The sequence below is a fragment of the Miscanthus floridulus genome, chromosome 19 (assembly GCF_019320115.1).
Source record: "Miscanthus floridulus cultivar M001 chromosome 19, ASM1932011v1, whole genome shotgun sequence".
Classification (NCBI taxonomy): domain Eukaryota; kingdom Viridiplantae; phylum Streptophyta; class Magnoliopsida; order Poales; family Poaceae; genus Miscanthus; species Miscanthus floridulus.
Genome location: NC_089598.1, coordinates 83,114,389 through 83,131,704, shown reverse-complemented (window position 1 = coordinate 83,131,704; position 17,316 = coordinate 83,114,389). Strand labels below are relative to the sequence as shown.

The window sequence follows — 17,316 nt, the reverse complement described above, 5'->3', positions numbered from 1 at the left end:
GGCGACGGCGCCCTACCGGGCTATGCGATCCTCTAGCTAGCTCCGGCTCTTGCTCCATCCCAGCGCGCAAGTGCTGCGGCCGCAGCCTCCGCATGTCTGGCCGTCTCGGCCGCCACCGCAGCCGCTACCTCTGTGGCAGCAAGGCGCATCACGCGATCGTCGGCTCTAGCACCCGCGACGGCGCACGCTCTCGCGATCTGGCCGGCGGTGGACATGGCGCTCGCTCGCTCAAGAACCCTCTCGGCTTCTCATACCAGATTGTTGGCCCGATTGATTTTCAGATTTAGATCTGGAACTACCAGATAGCAGCTTAGTTCTTGACCGCTTGGATTGAATGGAAAAATACAATGGCCTATTTTACAATGACACTTCCTTGCCCTTTATAGGCAAATAGGACTCCTACTTGTTACAACATATTCTAACCACTAAAGTGGATGTTAAACATATTCCTAACACTAGGCTTGGAAGCCAAGAAAAATAAAAGTGCAGGAAAAGTAAGATACAAGTGCTTTAACAATAGGCTTATCTATCACCAAACACCCCAGCTAAAGTTTAGCTGAGAGAACTTTTAGCTGACTAAAGTTCAACTTTAAAATTTTAGCTAGCTAAACTTTAGTTGGGTGAATCAAACAAGGCCAAATTGAGATGCTTAAAATAAGCATATCAGCTTAGACTTTTTGGTCATGTATAATAGCATAAGCATGCTTGTTAGCTCATTAGTCTGTGTCGTGTCGCCATCTATCAAACCTATCACACATGTTCATGAAGTCCACACACTTGAGAAAAGCTGGAAAATGAGAAATAAGACAGTATCGCCTGCAGAACAAATTAAAAACATATGATACACGCCTCATAATTCAGGGAACTGATCGAGACTACTGCTCTTAAATTTTGGAAAAGGTCATACCAGTTTTTGCCTAGGGCCTTGTTTAGATTGAGAAAAATTTCAACCCGATGAATAGTAGCACTTTCGTCTTATTTGGTAAATATTGTCCAATCGTGGACCAACTAAGTTCAAAAGATTCATCTCGTGATTTCCAACTAAACTGTGCAATTAGTTTTTTTTTTACCTACATTTAATGCTCCATGCAAGTGGCTAAAAATTGATGTGATGGAGAGAGAGTGAAAAAACTTGGAATTTTGGGGTAATCTAAACAAGGCCTAGATATACCTTGTGGTGCCAAGGTAACTGGTTAAGGGCCTCCCATGTTGCAAAAGCATGCATTGAATATGTCTAGTACGATAGCTGTACTGGTCCCTCATCACTAACTTCGTGCTTTGCTTGAATCCCGTTCAGATCATGGTCAGGCCTGTTTGTTTGACCGGTTTATCTGCCGGCTTTAATACAAGCCGAACAGGTAATGACATTGCCTCCCTAAACCCTCTGAAGTGATGATTGATGTGCATGCCAGTAATGACATTGCCTCCCTAATAATTAATGAAATGGTAAGATTAGTCATAATATTACTTAAAACAATACGCTCTTAGCTTGTAAAAAGTGAACAGATACCTGAAGTAAACAGTATTCTAGAGGATGGATTGGAGAACTAAAATCAAACTATTTTCTCAACAATCGAATGAATGCAGTCTTACAAGCTTTTTTACAAGTCCTTACCAGAGCTTGGGAAGATGCATGCCAAAGAAATAAGGTAAGGACAGTAGCACAATTAGCCATAACAGTAACATATGGACCAGCTCAGCGAAGGTAAGAATGCCCTGTGTAGCTCTTGATGTGTACAATAGTGTCCAGGTCATTAGATTTACCGCGTGTTAGGATGCAGGGACTAAAGTTTAAGAGATATCTCATTGATGTCACATAGATATCGCATGTGGTGTTCGGATATTAATAAAAAACAAATTACAGAATCCGTCAGTAATCTATGAGACGAATTTATTAAACCTAATTAATCTATCATTAGCACATAGTTACTGTAGTACCTCATTGTCAAATCATAGACTAATTAGGTTTAAAAAATTCGTCTCGCAAATTAATCTCAATCTATATATTTAGTTTTATAATTAATCTATATTTAATACTTCATACATATGTCAAACATCCCATGGAACGACGACTAAGGCCTTGTTTAGTTTACATCAAAATTCCAAGTTTTTTCACTCTCTCTCCATCACATCAATTTTTGAACGCTTGCATGGAGTATTAAATATAGATAAAAAAAATAACTAATTACACAGTTTAGTTGGAAATCACGAGATGAATCTTTTGAGCTTAGTTGGTCCACGATTGGACAATATTTACCAAATAAGACGAAAGTGCTACTATTCATCGGGTTGAAAAAATCTTCAATCTAAACAAGGCCTAAGAAACCAAACACACCGAATACTCCCTTTAAAAAGAAGTGTCAGATCTGACACAGGCGCTTATTATCTTATTATCTTCTAACGGAATACTTCTCCTGCTGTCCTGCAGTAAGCTTATTATCTTCTAACGGAAGCTTCATTTAATATAGTACTAGCATGTAGCAAAGGCATTTGCTTTCCGTTTAGGTTCTGTTCGGCTCGCTGAAACTTGACTGAAACTGGCTGAAAACACTGTTCTGACTAAAAAAACAAGCTGAATAGTGCGGATTACAAGATAAGCCGAATGGGGCCTTAATTGCAGTAACCTAATTGTGAGATAAGCTTTGATTTTGCAATGAGTTGACATCACAGCTGGTGCCTTATGGTGCCGCTCGATTGCCAATCAGTCAAACCCCTCAATTTCTTCTGCTTAGACTCCACACTGCTGACCACTTGTTTAACAAAATTTATCAGTTTACTCATTTCAAACAAGTGCATGCCATACTATACTCCCACAACCTGTCACCTTTCTCATTTCTGGAAATACAATTTCCAAAGTATAATAACCTGGGCACGATAAAGTGGCTTGAAACAGTTGCATGGCCTGCTATCTCAACCAGCTTAATCGTAAGAGTTGCATAGATGCAGAACACTGTAAAGCTGAGCACTCTGCTCAGCAAAATCATAAGGCTCACTTGTCTCTGCTTCAACAGGCTACCACTCACGTCAAACTTAATAGTTTTTCTGAGCAAAGAATCTCCTAATCAATCAGTTCTGAAAGGTAACTTCTTTATCAGCAGCATTACTTGCTCCTCAAAATTCAAGAGAAACAGCAGATGGTCCTAACTGGTTCATTAGCTCTACAACTATGCTTGCGGACTTAGAGATTAACATGAAAAAACAGCACTATGAAGCAATTCTAGAAGAAAGCAAGGTTCCGAGATGCATCACTTGCACCTCCGCCAAGTAGGCAAAGTATATCCTGGAGGTTCATGATCGCACAAAATCATCTGAGAAACCGCGAAATGAAACATGTTCTTGCACTTAATAATCAAATGATCTGGCCACCATGTGAAATGAATTAGGTAGGGAAGATGTTGCTTGTCATACGGGATATCTCGTCAGTCATCAGTCATCACCAACTGGAAGACTGGAATTATCTGTTGCTGGCTTTATTTGAAGCAGCAAGACCATGGATACAATCATACAAACACTATAGAATTCCATCATTTTCTGGTCATTTCACCATACACAGCGCACTGGGGCTCCTTTGGAAGGGCTTCTCTCTGCTCAAAGACAGAAGATTGGAAACCTGAAACATGCACAATGTTTTCTCAATACTGGTAGAAATTGACATTGTCATCAGCCAACCAGTAGAAGAAAACTGGGGAAAGAGTTCAGGTAATGGCTGTGTTATCGTATTTCCAAGCCTCCCTTTCATATCATACAAGTTACACAGGGGGTAAACAGAAACTCTACTTATGGCATAGAACTGAATTAAGTTTAATAGGAAAATTCTCATGGTATTACAGATACAGGTACAATAATAGTAAGTAAATAACACATGAAGGTTCTCACAGCCTGAAGACGTGCAAAAGTTAACTGACTCTTCAGGAAACGGAGATTAACAAAGCTCCCCATACCTAACCATCTCATTTTACTAGCTGGTCCTATCTAGTACCAGGCGAAAATAACAGGTTCCATACATTTTTGTCCTATCGCTGGTCCTACACTACCCTTACACACATCACAGTACAGACTTCAAAGCTAGTGCAATCACGTCACAAACTAGTCCTACGAAGTAGTTCAAAACAACAGGTTCTACTACATAGCTTCGGTCAATCGTGTCAAAAATAATCAAATCAAACCAGTCCCAAATTTTGCATATGATGATCACAGGGATCGCATTTCCTTAAGGCGCCGTTCGGTTTGGCATTCCCGGCCATTCAAGGCCAGGATTAGTTCCTCTTCAGTACAAATTATCGAACTGTTCCGGGTCCGGAATAGTTCCAGGCCATTCCTGGCTTCTAACGAACGAACCCTAAGCCAGGCTTCCTTGGAACCACCTCGAGGCGACCCATTCCAGACTAGGTGGATTGCAATAATTCGTACACCAGCACGAGGTGGGCATAGGCGACACCGATTAGCACAAAAAGCACCACTGTTCTGGGAGAAACTCGAATTTAAACCTAGTCGCGACGACCATACTCTGATACTCAGCACGAGGTGGATTGCAATAATTCGTAGGTAACCGCTGGGTTTCGGGGTTTCTGCAGGGTGCCTTGCTGATGGCAGATAGCTGGCGAGTGAGATAGCGCGCGCCGGCTGCTCCGGCCGCCGGAGTTGCGAGGCGAGGCGAGCGGCGCCGACGCGGCGAGGAACAGAATTTCCTCGCGCCCGCGGAGTGGGGCCTGGGGGAAATACGGACGAACTCTCGGGTTGGGCCACGGTTTATAGGTAGGCTTTAGTACTGAGGGCCTGTTTGGAAGCCCTGTAATCAGTCCAAAACACTTGTAAATTACAGCCGTAATATTTTTCCAGCCCACAACGAAACTTGCTGCTTGGATGACCAGTTAGCCTACTAAAATTACAGGTGTTTTGGGCTGAAACCATCGGGAAAAAAAAACGCCCTAGGAGGCCCGAAAAGAAATACGACAACTATCGGCTCTCTCGCTCGAAGCCTCGCGGGCTCGCACGCTCGTCTCGGTGGCGGCGCAGCGAGCGCAGCACCGAGCGGCGGCAACGTTGTTCCGAGCGCGGCCACGAGCGCACGTGGCTACGGGCTCAACGACCACATCAGGGAGAGTGAAGGCGGCGTCCGTGGCGATGAGGAGCGAATCTGTGGCGATGGTGTCCAGATCCACGGCAGCAGCGTCAACTGGGAGGAGAAGCGCATCTGCGGTGATGGCGACCATGGCGAGCGCACCAGTTCCTCGATTCTCAGCAGGTACCTTCCTCTCCTAATCCCCATCTCTGCTTCTTGCGTTGGATGCTGGATGTGTGAAACCTATTTGAATGAGGATCGGATCTAGGAAATAGGAGACCAATCGATTTTGTTGTTTGTAGCGTGAATGGTAGGCATTAGGATGAACACTGCAGTTAAGTTCCTTGGGCCCCTGGATTACTTATTTGTCATTGCAAGTTGAAAGTTGAAGTCCTAAAGCAGATCAATGGGTTTCGGTTGAGCAAGTACTGTACTCTGATTTAGTTGCGATAGGCTTTGTTCTTGTCATCATTTGTTATGGAATAGTTCTGTTATGACCAGAGATTGCATCTGTTACCCTCTTCTTTGGGTGTCTTTTAAGATAGGAAACTGAGACATCTGCAGTGTGTGCAAGCCATTTGCAGTGTGCGTGCATGGCTGCATATACGTATATGCGATTAGAAGAGGTGGAAGGGAAAGAAACTGAGCTAGAGTGCAAGTGCACACGAGAGCAGAATATCTGTCCTTTCTGACAAATGCTTGGACTGCTTTGCTAAAATTCATTCTCGATGAGTAGCACCCCTGTCCCCTCCTACATCCATTTTTATTATTCAAATATATATTATGAAGTAATTAGCTTGTTATAAACGTCATATATTTGAAAATAGAAACGGAGGGAGTATATGTAGTGGCCAGCTAGTTGAGCTAGCTATAGGCACATAGAATTCATGCAGAGTGGCCAGCTATTTTGTGCTACGTACACTGCAGCATGCATTCTTGTTGTTTTTTGCATTCACGTGTATAACTTCAGAGGAAGTGTGCTACATTAGGCTGTTTGGTCATGCTTTGCTTTGCAATGTTCCCTTTTCTCAATTCTCATGGCCTGGTTCGTTAGGTAATTCAGATAGATATGTCCAGTCAGTGGATATGGATTATAATAGAAGGGTTGAAACTGAATCTGAGGAAGAAGAAGAAGAAGATGATGAAATGATGATGCTTGTTTTTCCGGCGCTATATTTAGCTTCTATCGTAACCAGAACAAGAACTCCATGTTACACTTCAAAGCTTAGTGGTTCAGAATATACACGTGAACTTCAACATGCTTCCTTGCCCCTTATCGAGGAGTAAGATATCATCTTCAAGACCAAGGCTGAGGAAATTGCTGACCGAGGGACTATAAAGAATTGTTCAATCTTCGTCACGCTCGCTAAAGAATTGTTCAATCTTCGTCACGCTCGCCTCAGGAATCACATAGAGCGAGCCATTGGCATCTTAAAGATGAGATTTCCTATCTTAAAAGTAGCCACACACTATCCCATTGAAACCCAAGTGAAAATTCCAGCAGCTGCAGTTGTGTTGCATAACATTATTAGACTCTAAAAGGGTGATATGAGTGGCTAAGCAGTCAAGAAACTCTAATTGACCCTCGTAAGTTTGTGGTTCTTCCTACTGACAGTGAGGGGTACAGACAGTCAAAGAAATGAAGCTAATGCTATGAGAGACGACATTGCGAAGAGGATGTGGACAAATTATGAAAGAAATAGGAGGCAAAGAGGATGAGGACAACTGTTTAGTTGATAGGGCTTATTTATGTACTGATGCTTTAGTGAGAGATGGAAATTTGAATATTTATGTTGTCTTATTTTGTAGAATCGCTGTAATAACACAGACATGCAAGTTTCTAAGTTAGATATTTATGTTCCTTGACTTCTTCCTGGTTTAATGGTGATATTTATGTTTACTTGTAGATGCATAATGTTTAACTTTCCATATTTTATTTCCATCTCAGATTTGATTTTCATCTCATTATTTCTTTTGTAGCTATCATAATTGTTCTTTTCATCTCAGATTCGTTGACACAAAGAGCAAAATGGACCTCAATGAACTGTAAGTAAGTGTACTGACTATTATTTATGTCTCTGTAGTTTTTGGGCCTTAGGGCTGAAAACAAAATTAAAGTTCACATGTCAAATTCCTCATATGCTACTCTAAAATTATCAATATCTACTAGACTAGGACCTGTGGTTTCTTGATTAGAGTACCCCAGCTTTACTTATTGTGTTAATCGGCTTTGAGGTACACAATATACAATGAGATAACAAAAGCTGCACCTCTAGATCATGTGGTTAATGTACTTTAATTTTGTATCCATGAGATTATGCTTGCTGCTCCACCTCATTTTGTTCACCAGAGTCCAATTTATTTTCAGAAAGTGTTGCATGTTAATTTGTCCATGTTTTCTAGAACCAGCAGACAATCTCATTACTTATATTTCTAAAAGCGCTTATTTCTTTGTAATTTTAACAATGTTTCATGCTCAAATTTATAACTTTGTGCTACAGGTTAGAGGCTGCAAATATGTGAAGATATTGAAAGGTTATGGGCTTATGGCCTAGTGTGAGTTCTGGAGAAGTTCTATTTGTGTTAATCTGATCGGTATCTATCTATATTGTTTGTGTCTCTGCTAGTGCTTAAATTATGATGTTGGATGTATCTCGTCCTTTCTATGTGATCGCCGGAAGAGGTTTAATGTGAATGATTTTGTTTCTAGGATGATGTGTTAGTCTCTATTGATATACTCTAGACCTTGATGGCTTGATGTATTTATTCTAGACACTGATGAGATACTCAAATTGCTGCATTGCTCTTCTTTTTCCAAGATGTGTTTGTTGGCTATATACTTGTATCTGAACTTTAAGGTTCAGTCTTGCAGCAGCTGTGAACAGTGAACTGATATGAGAAGTGTCACTTGGTCTGAAGAAATGGGTGATGGCTTGTATAATCTTGTTTCTGAATTTGATCATCAGAATGGTGTGCCTAGTTACTGATGATAGGATCTTATATCGATCTTGTCCTTGTGGTTTATGTGATTGTGTATATCCGTATTTGTTGAATTTTTAAACTTGGTGAGATTTGCAATGTAATTTGCTGAGAAATTGGTATTTGTGCCTTTGAGATACAAAGCACATCAGAGAAGCAAGCGACTCAAAAGCTGATGCAAGCCGGAAGCTAGCTGTTACCCAAACAGCGTTTTCCAAGTGTAAGAAAATGCAGTTGTATTCTTGTGCACAGTATATTACAGCCGAAAGTGATTTACATCTGAAAAACAATACTTTACTCCCAAACAGGGCCTAGGTGGGCTGAGGACATTTGGAACTTTGATGGGTCCTCACCACATTGGTCAACAGTCCAGCGTGGTGGCCGGCGGGGTGGAAAGGCCGCTACAGCGATTTCATCTTGGGCCTTTTTCCTCTTATATTAGACCAATTCTTATCTTTTTTTAATCTTTTTTTAGAATTACACAATACAAATGTAGACGCGCACAACATGCATGCACACTCACCCCTATGAACACACGTACGCAAATTTTATCCCTACGAGCACCTCCGAAGGACTGAGCCAGCAGATCTTGAGATTCATGAAGTCACCATAGACGTCTCGCTGTCGACGTGGACATTGCCTACTACTTCTGAATTTGAGCTGCAAGTGCCCACTTTTGAATTTGAGCTGCAAGTGCCCACATTGAGCTGATTTTTAGAGGTCGATAGGGGATAAGTGTCGTAGCCTGAAGAAACTATTTAGGGCGTATTTGATATACATGGATAGTTAATAGTTGGGTTAAAAATTAGCCTGAATTAGTTATGGTTGGCTAACAACTTGTTGAAGACTTGGATAAAAAAATAGTCTACCTAATAACTCTCCTGTTTGAATGCACTAGAGCTAATTTAAACTAATTTTTAGCTAGCTTGCAATTAGTCCTTGTATCAAACAGATCCTTACAAACTCCGCCTATGGTGGGGCGCCTTTGGTGTCCCAGCATAGCAGGTCCCAAGCTCTGGTAAAGGAGAAGAGTTGTGTTAGGCGCGGCGAGCCAATGTAAAAACTTAGCCACTTTTATAGAGATGAAACCCAAAAGAATCCCATTGGGGCATAACCCTCTTAGCGACACGCTATGTCGGAACCTAGGTATGGTGTTAAATGAGCAAGAGCTGGGTCGTCATCCCCATGACGCGCCGTGTCGCGATCTGGGCATGGTGTCAAGCGAGAAAGGATCAGGTTGTCGCATCCTTAGTGGCACGCCACATCGACGCTCGGGTGTGGTGCAAAATGAGCAAGGGTCTTCACACCTACCTAGACGGGTGCGAAGGGTAAGGAAGCTAGTCGAGCCAACTAGGATCCGTTTAGGTAGCTGGAATGTAGGGTCCCTTGGGGGTAAGTTAAGAGAGTTAGTGGACACAGTGGTTAGGAGGCGTGTAAATATCTTATGCGTCCAAGAGATAAAATGGAAGGGGCAGAAGGCGAAGGAGGTGGACAATACCGACTTCAAGCTCTGGTACACAGGGACAACTTTAAATAAAAATGGAGTAGGAGTTTTGATTGATAAGAGCCTCAAGGATGGTGTGGTGAAGGTGAGAAGACAAGGGGATAGGATCATCTTAGTTGAACTTGTCATTAGTGATATTGTCTTAAACATAATTAGTGTGTATGCCCCCAAGTAGGCCATGATGAGAGTGCTAAGCGGCTTTTCTAGGAAGACTTAGATCGCTTGGTTAGAGCTATCCCTAGTAGCGAGAAGCTCTTTATAGGAGGTGATCTTAATGGCTATGTAGGTACATCAAGTGCAGGTTTTGAGGCGGTTCATGGGGGTTTCAGATATGGTAGTAGGAACCAGGAGGGAGAGGAAATCTTAGACTTCGTCATAGCTTTTGATCTGATGATAGCTAACACTTTCTTTCGTAAGAGACAGTCCCATTTAGTGACCTTTAGTAGCGGCCAATACTCTAATCAAATAGACTTTGTCCTTACAAGAAGAAGGGATAAACGAACATGCATGGACTGTAAGGTGATACCTGGAGAATATGTGGTCGCTCAACACAAACTGGTGGTGGCTGACTTCCGTTTTCTGGTGCAAGCTCATGGGAACAAACAAGCTAGGGTTGCTAGAATGAAGTGGTGGAAATTAGAAGGGGAGGCATCAAAGGTCTTTAAGGAAAAGGTCATTGAAGAGGGCCCTTGGAAGGATAAAGGCGATGCAAACTGCATGTGGGAGAAGATGGCAACATGTGTTCGAAAGGTTGCTTCAGAGGTGCTTGGAGTGACCAAAGGGAGCGGATGCAACTCAAAAGACACTTGGTGATGGAATGAAGATGTGCAAAAGGCTATTAAGGAAAAGAAGTGCTATAAGCGCTTGTATCATGATAGGTGTGCAGACAATATAGAGAAGTACAAGGTGGCAAAGAGGACTACAAAACGAGCGGGTAGTGAGGCAAAGGGGTGGGCCTATGAGGACCTTTTCCAACATTTGCGTACGAAGGAAGGAGAGAAGGACATTTATAGGATGGCTTGGGCTCATGATAGGAAGACAAGGGACTTCAACCAAGTCAAGTGCATAAAGGATGAGAGGGAGCAGCTCTTGGTGAAGGAGGATGAGATCAGACATAGATGGTAAGAGTATTTTGATAACTTGTTCAATGGTGAGAACGAGAACACCACCATTCAGCTGGATGACTCATTTGATGACACTAAAAGGCGCTTTGTGAGGAGGATTCAAGAATCAGAGGTTAGAGAAGCCTTGAAAAGGATGAAAGGGGGCAAAGAGATGGGCCCTGATGGTAGCCCAATCAAGGTGTGGAGATGTCTTAGGAATATAGCTGTAGTATGGCTAACCAAGATGTTCAACAATATCTTTCGATCGAACAAGATGCCTAAGGAGTAGAGAAGAAGCATATTGGTACCAATCTACAAGAACAAGGGAGATGTCCAAAGTTGTACTAATTATTGGGGAATTAAGTTGATGAGCCACACTATAAAATTATGGGAGAGAGTCATCAAGCAGCGCCTGTGAGGAATGACGCAGATATCAATAAACCAATTTGGATTCATGCCTGGAAGGTCAACCACAGAAGAAATCTTCTTAATAAGACAACTTATGGCACGGTTTAGAGAGCAGAAGAAGGACCTCCACATGGTTTTCATTGACTTAGAGAAGGCTTATGACAACATACCAAGAAATGTTATATGGTGGGCTTTGGACAAACATAAAGTCCCATCAAAGTACATGACTGTCGGGTATCGATATTAGGGATACCCAAAGCAAGGAAGTTAGCACCCACGCTGACTTCCCCGAATGGCTCAAGACATATTAAAAGGTCTCGCTCGACCTTGAGGACGCGGGCTCTGTCTCGCCCGACCTCGAGGCCACGGGCTCTGTCTCCCCCAATCGCTTGGGTGCAGGCTCTGTCTCGCCCGACCCTAAGGACGCGGGTTCTGTCTTGCCTGATCTCAAGGATGCGGGCTCCATCTCGCCCGACCTTGGGGCTACAGGCTCTGTCTCGCCCGACCTCATCGTCTCGCCCATGGTTGTGGGCTTTGTCTCGCCTGACCTCGAGGGCACAGGTTTTGTCTCGTCCGACGGGGACTCATACCGCCACCAACCACTCCAGGTCCAAGCGTATGGGCTTGGGTCAAAACTCTAACGCTAGGGAAGAGGCTGGCACGCCTCGATGTAACCCATGGCCATGATAGGCCATACCTAGGGATTCACATCAAGAATAGTGTTGGATGTACCAGTGGTGTTCTTCTTAACCCTCATATGGACGCTGACAGGAGCATCAGTTCACCACGATGTCCATCGGGACGGAGTGGAACACCATGACCGGCAGATGACGCCTACGCATGGCGCTAGTGATGAACTAGGCTATGACATGGAGCCATCCCTGTTGACATCTATAGGATCAACAGGACCTGCGTGAAGTAGAAGGACCCAGCAACCCTAGAAGCCTTCTTCTCTCTCTCTCGTTCTTCTACTTTTCCTCCTCTGTAACCCACGCTTTCCCTTCATCTATAAAAGGGGAAGTAGGGCGCTTCATGGATGGGGTGGGAAAAAACATGGAGATCTAGACATGAGAGATCAAAACACAAGAGCATGACACGAGCACATGGCTGAGTAGCAATTGAGCTCTCAGCACCATTCACTCCTTCCACTAGAGACTTGGGATCCTTTCCCTCTCTCGCTTGTTTTTAATCCCTATTGCAAACCAAGTGCCGATAACACGAGCAACAATGAACTGGACGTAGGGACGTTTCACCTAAACCAGTATCAACCCTTGTGTCCTCCGAGCACACCATCAGAGCCAGACACACAAATACAAATTTACTCATAGGTGGTCCAAAAACATCGACAGCTGGCGTGCTAGGTAGGGGCTTTTTGCGTGTCTTGACGTCCACATCAGGCCTCGGATGGCTAGTCATGGCGTTAGCTAGGTCCTAGGCATGCACGTGTGCTTCGGGAACCTCGACTTCATCATTATGATGGAGGGAGAGTTGGCACAGGTTCACACCGCCATCCAGCCTCTCCACTCTACCGGCCTTGACTCGATCACCGAGGCGCTTGAGGAGTTGTAGCTGCATGCACCGGAGGCCTACGCCCCTAGGAGCAACCAACTCCTCGGCTTCAATTACGGGAGGCTAGAGCGCTAGCTCGATGCCTTCCTAGGACCCCAACCATCTCGAGAGGACCTGCGCCGCCTCACCTTCTTGTTCGCCAATGTTATAACGCATCTTGCCGGAGGAGAGCCATTCTCCCTAGAATACCTCATCCAGAGTGCCCCAACAGCACTCCCGTTTGGTCTACGCCACGCTGCAGAGACCGTTGGCCACCTTGTGGCGTAGCGCATGCCCCCATCCCCTATGAACGATGAGTTTGTGGGGATGACCGAATATGTCGCAGAATCTTTCCACGACCTTCTCATGGGAGAATCGGAGTCACCCTCCTACTCTGAACTCTAGTAGGGGGAGCCATCACCCCTCATGAGAATGTTTCATGGCAGGTACCCCCGAGGGATACGTCGGAAGCATCCATGAGGGAGGGGCTACCCCAACAGATGACCTCGACGACAAAGTCGAGGGTGACGCAGGGGCCCCACCTCGCTTATGGGTAGAGCAGCTGAGGACGCGTCACCAAGAGCTCAAAGAAGCATGACTCCAGCTCGAGCAGGAACACGCGGAGCTCGAGCGAGAGATCGAGCACCACGAAGACGGTGTGCGTGCACGCGCCATGGCCTGTGATGTGAACCGAAGGATCATCGAGGACGACGAAGCCCTCCCACACTTCACCTAGGCAAGCTAGAATGCCGCTGTCATGGTGGCCTTGCTCCGGGGCCTTCCGGTGCCTGCGACACCCGAGGACTGTTGGGCCTATCATGAGATCCGCATGGTACTCTAGCGTGCGGTGGCGCAGTAGGCTAAGAGCTCGCTGTCCTAACAACATGAGCTCGATGCCAGCCAACATGCGCCCTTGGAGCAACCCAACAGGGATGTGTCAGTCCACCAGGCAAAGCAAGGCGACAGGCCGTGCCCCACGGCCACGGTGCATGAGCATCTTGGACTCCACCATGACGCGCGTGACACCCTGGATGCTTGCAAGCGTGCCCATGACAATGAGAGGGAGGAGGCTAGCCGTGGCTACCACCCTCACTGTGGTGAACACTATGACAGCGGCAAGGGCTGAAGCCTGAGCCCTAACTTGTCGAGACCTCAGGCCTTTGGCCGTCACATCCTCAACGCCGTCTTCCTACCATGGTACCGACTATCGACCAACACCCTAAAATACTCTGGGGAAACAAACCCCGAACTATGGCTTGAGGATTATTGGCTTGCTTACCAAGCCGGTGGAGCAGATAGTGACAAATTCATTATCCGCAACCTTCCATTGTTCCTGGCCGATTCGACGTGAATGTGGTTGGAACACCTTCTGCCCAGCCAAATCCAAGGTTGGGCGGACCTAAAAGAAATCTTCATGGGAAACTTCCAAGACACATACACGTATCCTGGGAACCCATGGGATCTCAAAAACTACCAACAGAAGTCCAGGGAAAATCTTCATGGGTACATCCAGCGCTTCTCCTGGTAGTGCAATGAGGTGCCCAACGTCACCGACGCCGACGTCATAGGAGCTTTCCTGTCTAGGACCACCTGCAAGTCTCTGGTTCACAAGCTGGGATGTAAGGGCTTGTGAACCACCAAGGAACTCCTCGACCTCACCACTAGCCATGTCTTGGGCAAGGAGGTGGTCAGGGTGATTTTTGACCATCCCAAAGGCAAGGCGAAGCAAGACGAGGACGCCGGTGAAGGTGCCTCCAACCGCCCCAATAAGAAGAAGAACAAGCAGCGGTGCAAGGGCTTGCTCATGGCCACTGCTAAACGCAAGGGGGGTTGGAAGCCCATCGAGGGTACCCCAGACCACTTTGAGAAGCTGCTCGAAGGGCCATGCCCAAACCATGCTTTCCCTGTCAAGCACCTATACAAGGACTACGTCCTTATGAAGCGGTTCTTATTTAGAGGCTCCAACAAGGGGGAGCATAGGAAGGAGCCCAAGCTAGCCGCACACGATGCCGATGGGAAGGGCGATGGATTTCCAGCGCTAGATGGCTGCCTCATGATCTTTGGAGTATCGGCGGCCCATGACTCTAAGCACCGCCAGAGGCTTGCACGCCGTGAGGTCTATAAGGCCGAGCCAGCCACACCTTCCTTCCTCCGATGGTCAGAGTCTGCCATAACCTTTGATCAGACCGACCACCCAAAAAGCATCCTACAGCCGGGAAGATAACCACTTGTGGTCAACCCAATCATCGGCATGAAGTGGCTCACCAAGGTGCTGATGGATGGAGGCAGCGGCCTCAACATCATGTTTGCTAAAACGCTCGACTCCATGGGCATTGACTGATCATGCATCTGGCTGACCGAGGCACCTTTCCACGGCATCATGCCTAGGAAGCTGGCCATACCACTTGGGCAGATCGATCAGCCCGTCACCTTTAGGATTCCTACCAATTATAGGATGGAGACCCTTACCTTCTAGGTGGTCGGGTTCCACATAACCTACCACGCCATCCTAGGACATCCATGCTATGCAAAGTTCATGGCCATCCCCAACTACACCTATCTGAAGTTGAAGATGTCGGGTCCATGCGGGGTCATCATCGTCGGCACCTCCTTCCAGCGTGCCTACGAGTGCGAGGTCGAGTGCTGCAAACACGTCACGACAATTATTGCCTCCAGAGAGCTTGCGACCATCTGGTAGGAGGTCGTTGAAGAAGCACCTGACCCCAAGCAGTCAACTGGGTCTTTTGAGCCTATAGAGGGTGCCAAGGAGGTCCTCATAGACCGCAGCGGCTCCAAAGGCAAAGTGGTGTGCATTGGCACCATGCTTTCCTCTAAATAGAAAAGAGCGCTCGTCGACTTCTTTTGTGCCAACAGAGACATCTTTGCATGGAGACCCTCGGACATGCTAGGCATTCTGAGAGAAGTCGCTGAGCACGCCTTGAAGATTAGGTCAGGCTCCAAGCCGGTGAAGCAGCGGCTATGTCGCTTCGACGAGGAGAAACGTAGGGCCATTGGTGAGAAAATTGCAAAGCTTTTGGCGGCCGAGTTCATCAAGGAAGTATACCACCCTGAGTGGTTAGCCAATCCCATTCTTGTATGAAAAAAGAGTGGGAAATGGAGAATGTGTGTTGACTACATGGGTCTCAACAAAATGTGTCCAAAGGATCTGTTCCCTTTGACACACATAGACTAAGTAGTTGACTCGACCTCAGGGTGTGAAACCCTTTGCTTCCTTGATGCATACTCTGGGTACCATTAAATCACGATGAAAGAGTCTGACCAGCTCGTGATGTCTTTCATCACCCCATTCAGATAATTCTGCTATGTCACAATGTCATTCGGCCTGAAGAACGTGGGGGCTACGTACCAACGCTTCATGCTCAAGTGTTTCAGGGATCTCATCGGGCAGACCATTGAGGCCTACGTAGATGACATCATGGTCAAGTACAAACGGGCTGACCAAGTCATAGCCGACCTAGAGTAGACCTTCGTGAAACTTCGAGTAAACAACATCAAACTCAACCCCGAGAAGTGTGTTTTTGGGGTCCCAAGGGGCATGCTGCTGGGTTTTATCGTCTCCGAGCGTGGCATCGAAGCCAACCCAGAGAAGATCTTGGCCATCACGAGGATGGGACTGATTAATAACATAAAGGGGGTACAACGAGTTATAGGGTGCCTCGCCGCGCTCAGCTACTTTATCTCGCGCCTCGGCGAACGAGGTCTCCCCCTCTATTGGCTTCTGAAGAAGGCCAACCATTTTGAATGGACGCCCAAGGACCAGGAGGCACTTGACAAGGTCAAGCAGCTCTTGACGAAGGCCCTAATCCTAGCCCCCTGACCGATAGGGAACCGCTTCTGCTCTACATTGCGGCCACCACGCAAGTGGTCAGCGTTGCCTTGGTGGTAGAGCGAGAAGAAGAGGGACACACCCTCAAAGTGCAGTGCCCCATGTACTTCATTAGCAAGGTCTTGTCTGATTTCAAGACTCACTACCCCAAATCTAGAAACTCCTTTTTGACATCTTTATCTCCAAGAGGAAGTTGCGTCACTACTTCGAGTCGCATCCGGTAACTGTCGTGATGTCCTTCCTTCTCGACAAGGTCGTCCAAAACCAGGATGCCATAGGAAGAATCACAAAGTGGGTAATCAAGCTGATGAGTCAAGGCATTTCATATGCCCCTCGGACAGCCATCAAGTCCCAAATGCTGGCTGATTTCATTGTAGAGTGGACCAAGATCCAAATGCCGCTAACAGTCATCGACCAAGAGTACTGGACAATGTACTTTGATGGATCACTGATGAAGAAAGGCACTGACATGGGGCTAGTCTGTGTTTCGCCCCTTGAGGTACGCATGAGGTACATGGTTCGCATCCATTTCCCCTCCTCCAACAATGTGGCCAAGTATGAGGCACTCATCAATGGCCTACGCATTGCCATCGAGTTGGGTATCCGATGGCTTGACATCCAGGGCGACTCCTAGCTAGTCATCGACCAAGTCATGAAGGAATCAAGCTACCACAACACCAAGATGGCTGCGTATTGCCAAGAAGTCCACCAGTTGGAGGACAAGTTCAATGGTCTCGAGCTCAATCACATCCCGAGGCGTCTTAATGAGGCGGCCGACACGCTGGTGAAAATGGCGTCTGACCAAGAGCCGGTGCTGATGGGTGTCTTCATTAGTGATCAGTACTAGCCCTCAGTCTGCTATGAG

At 46.1% G+C, this 17,316-nt stretch overlaps 1 protein-coding gene across 1 annotated transcript; it reads left to right on the top strand.

Annotated features, from left to right (window-relative positions):
• The first annotated feature begins 3,617 nt into the window (after positions 1-3,617).
• On the top strand, positions 3,618-7,993 carry LOC136526273 (uncharacterized). The gene is made up of 5 exons (XM_066519000.1): positions 3,618-3,699; positions 3,831-3,836; positions 4,933-5,245; positions 7,070-7,108; positions 7,564-7,993. Exons 1-5 carry the CDS (start codon positions 3,618-3,620, stop codon positions 7,583-7,585), a joined length of 462 nt encoding a protein of 153 aa, XP_066375097.1. The 3' UTR covers positions 7,586-7,993.
• Positions 7,994-17,316: the final 9,323 nt, after the last annotated feature.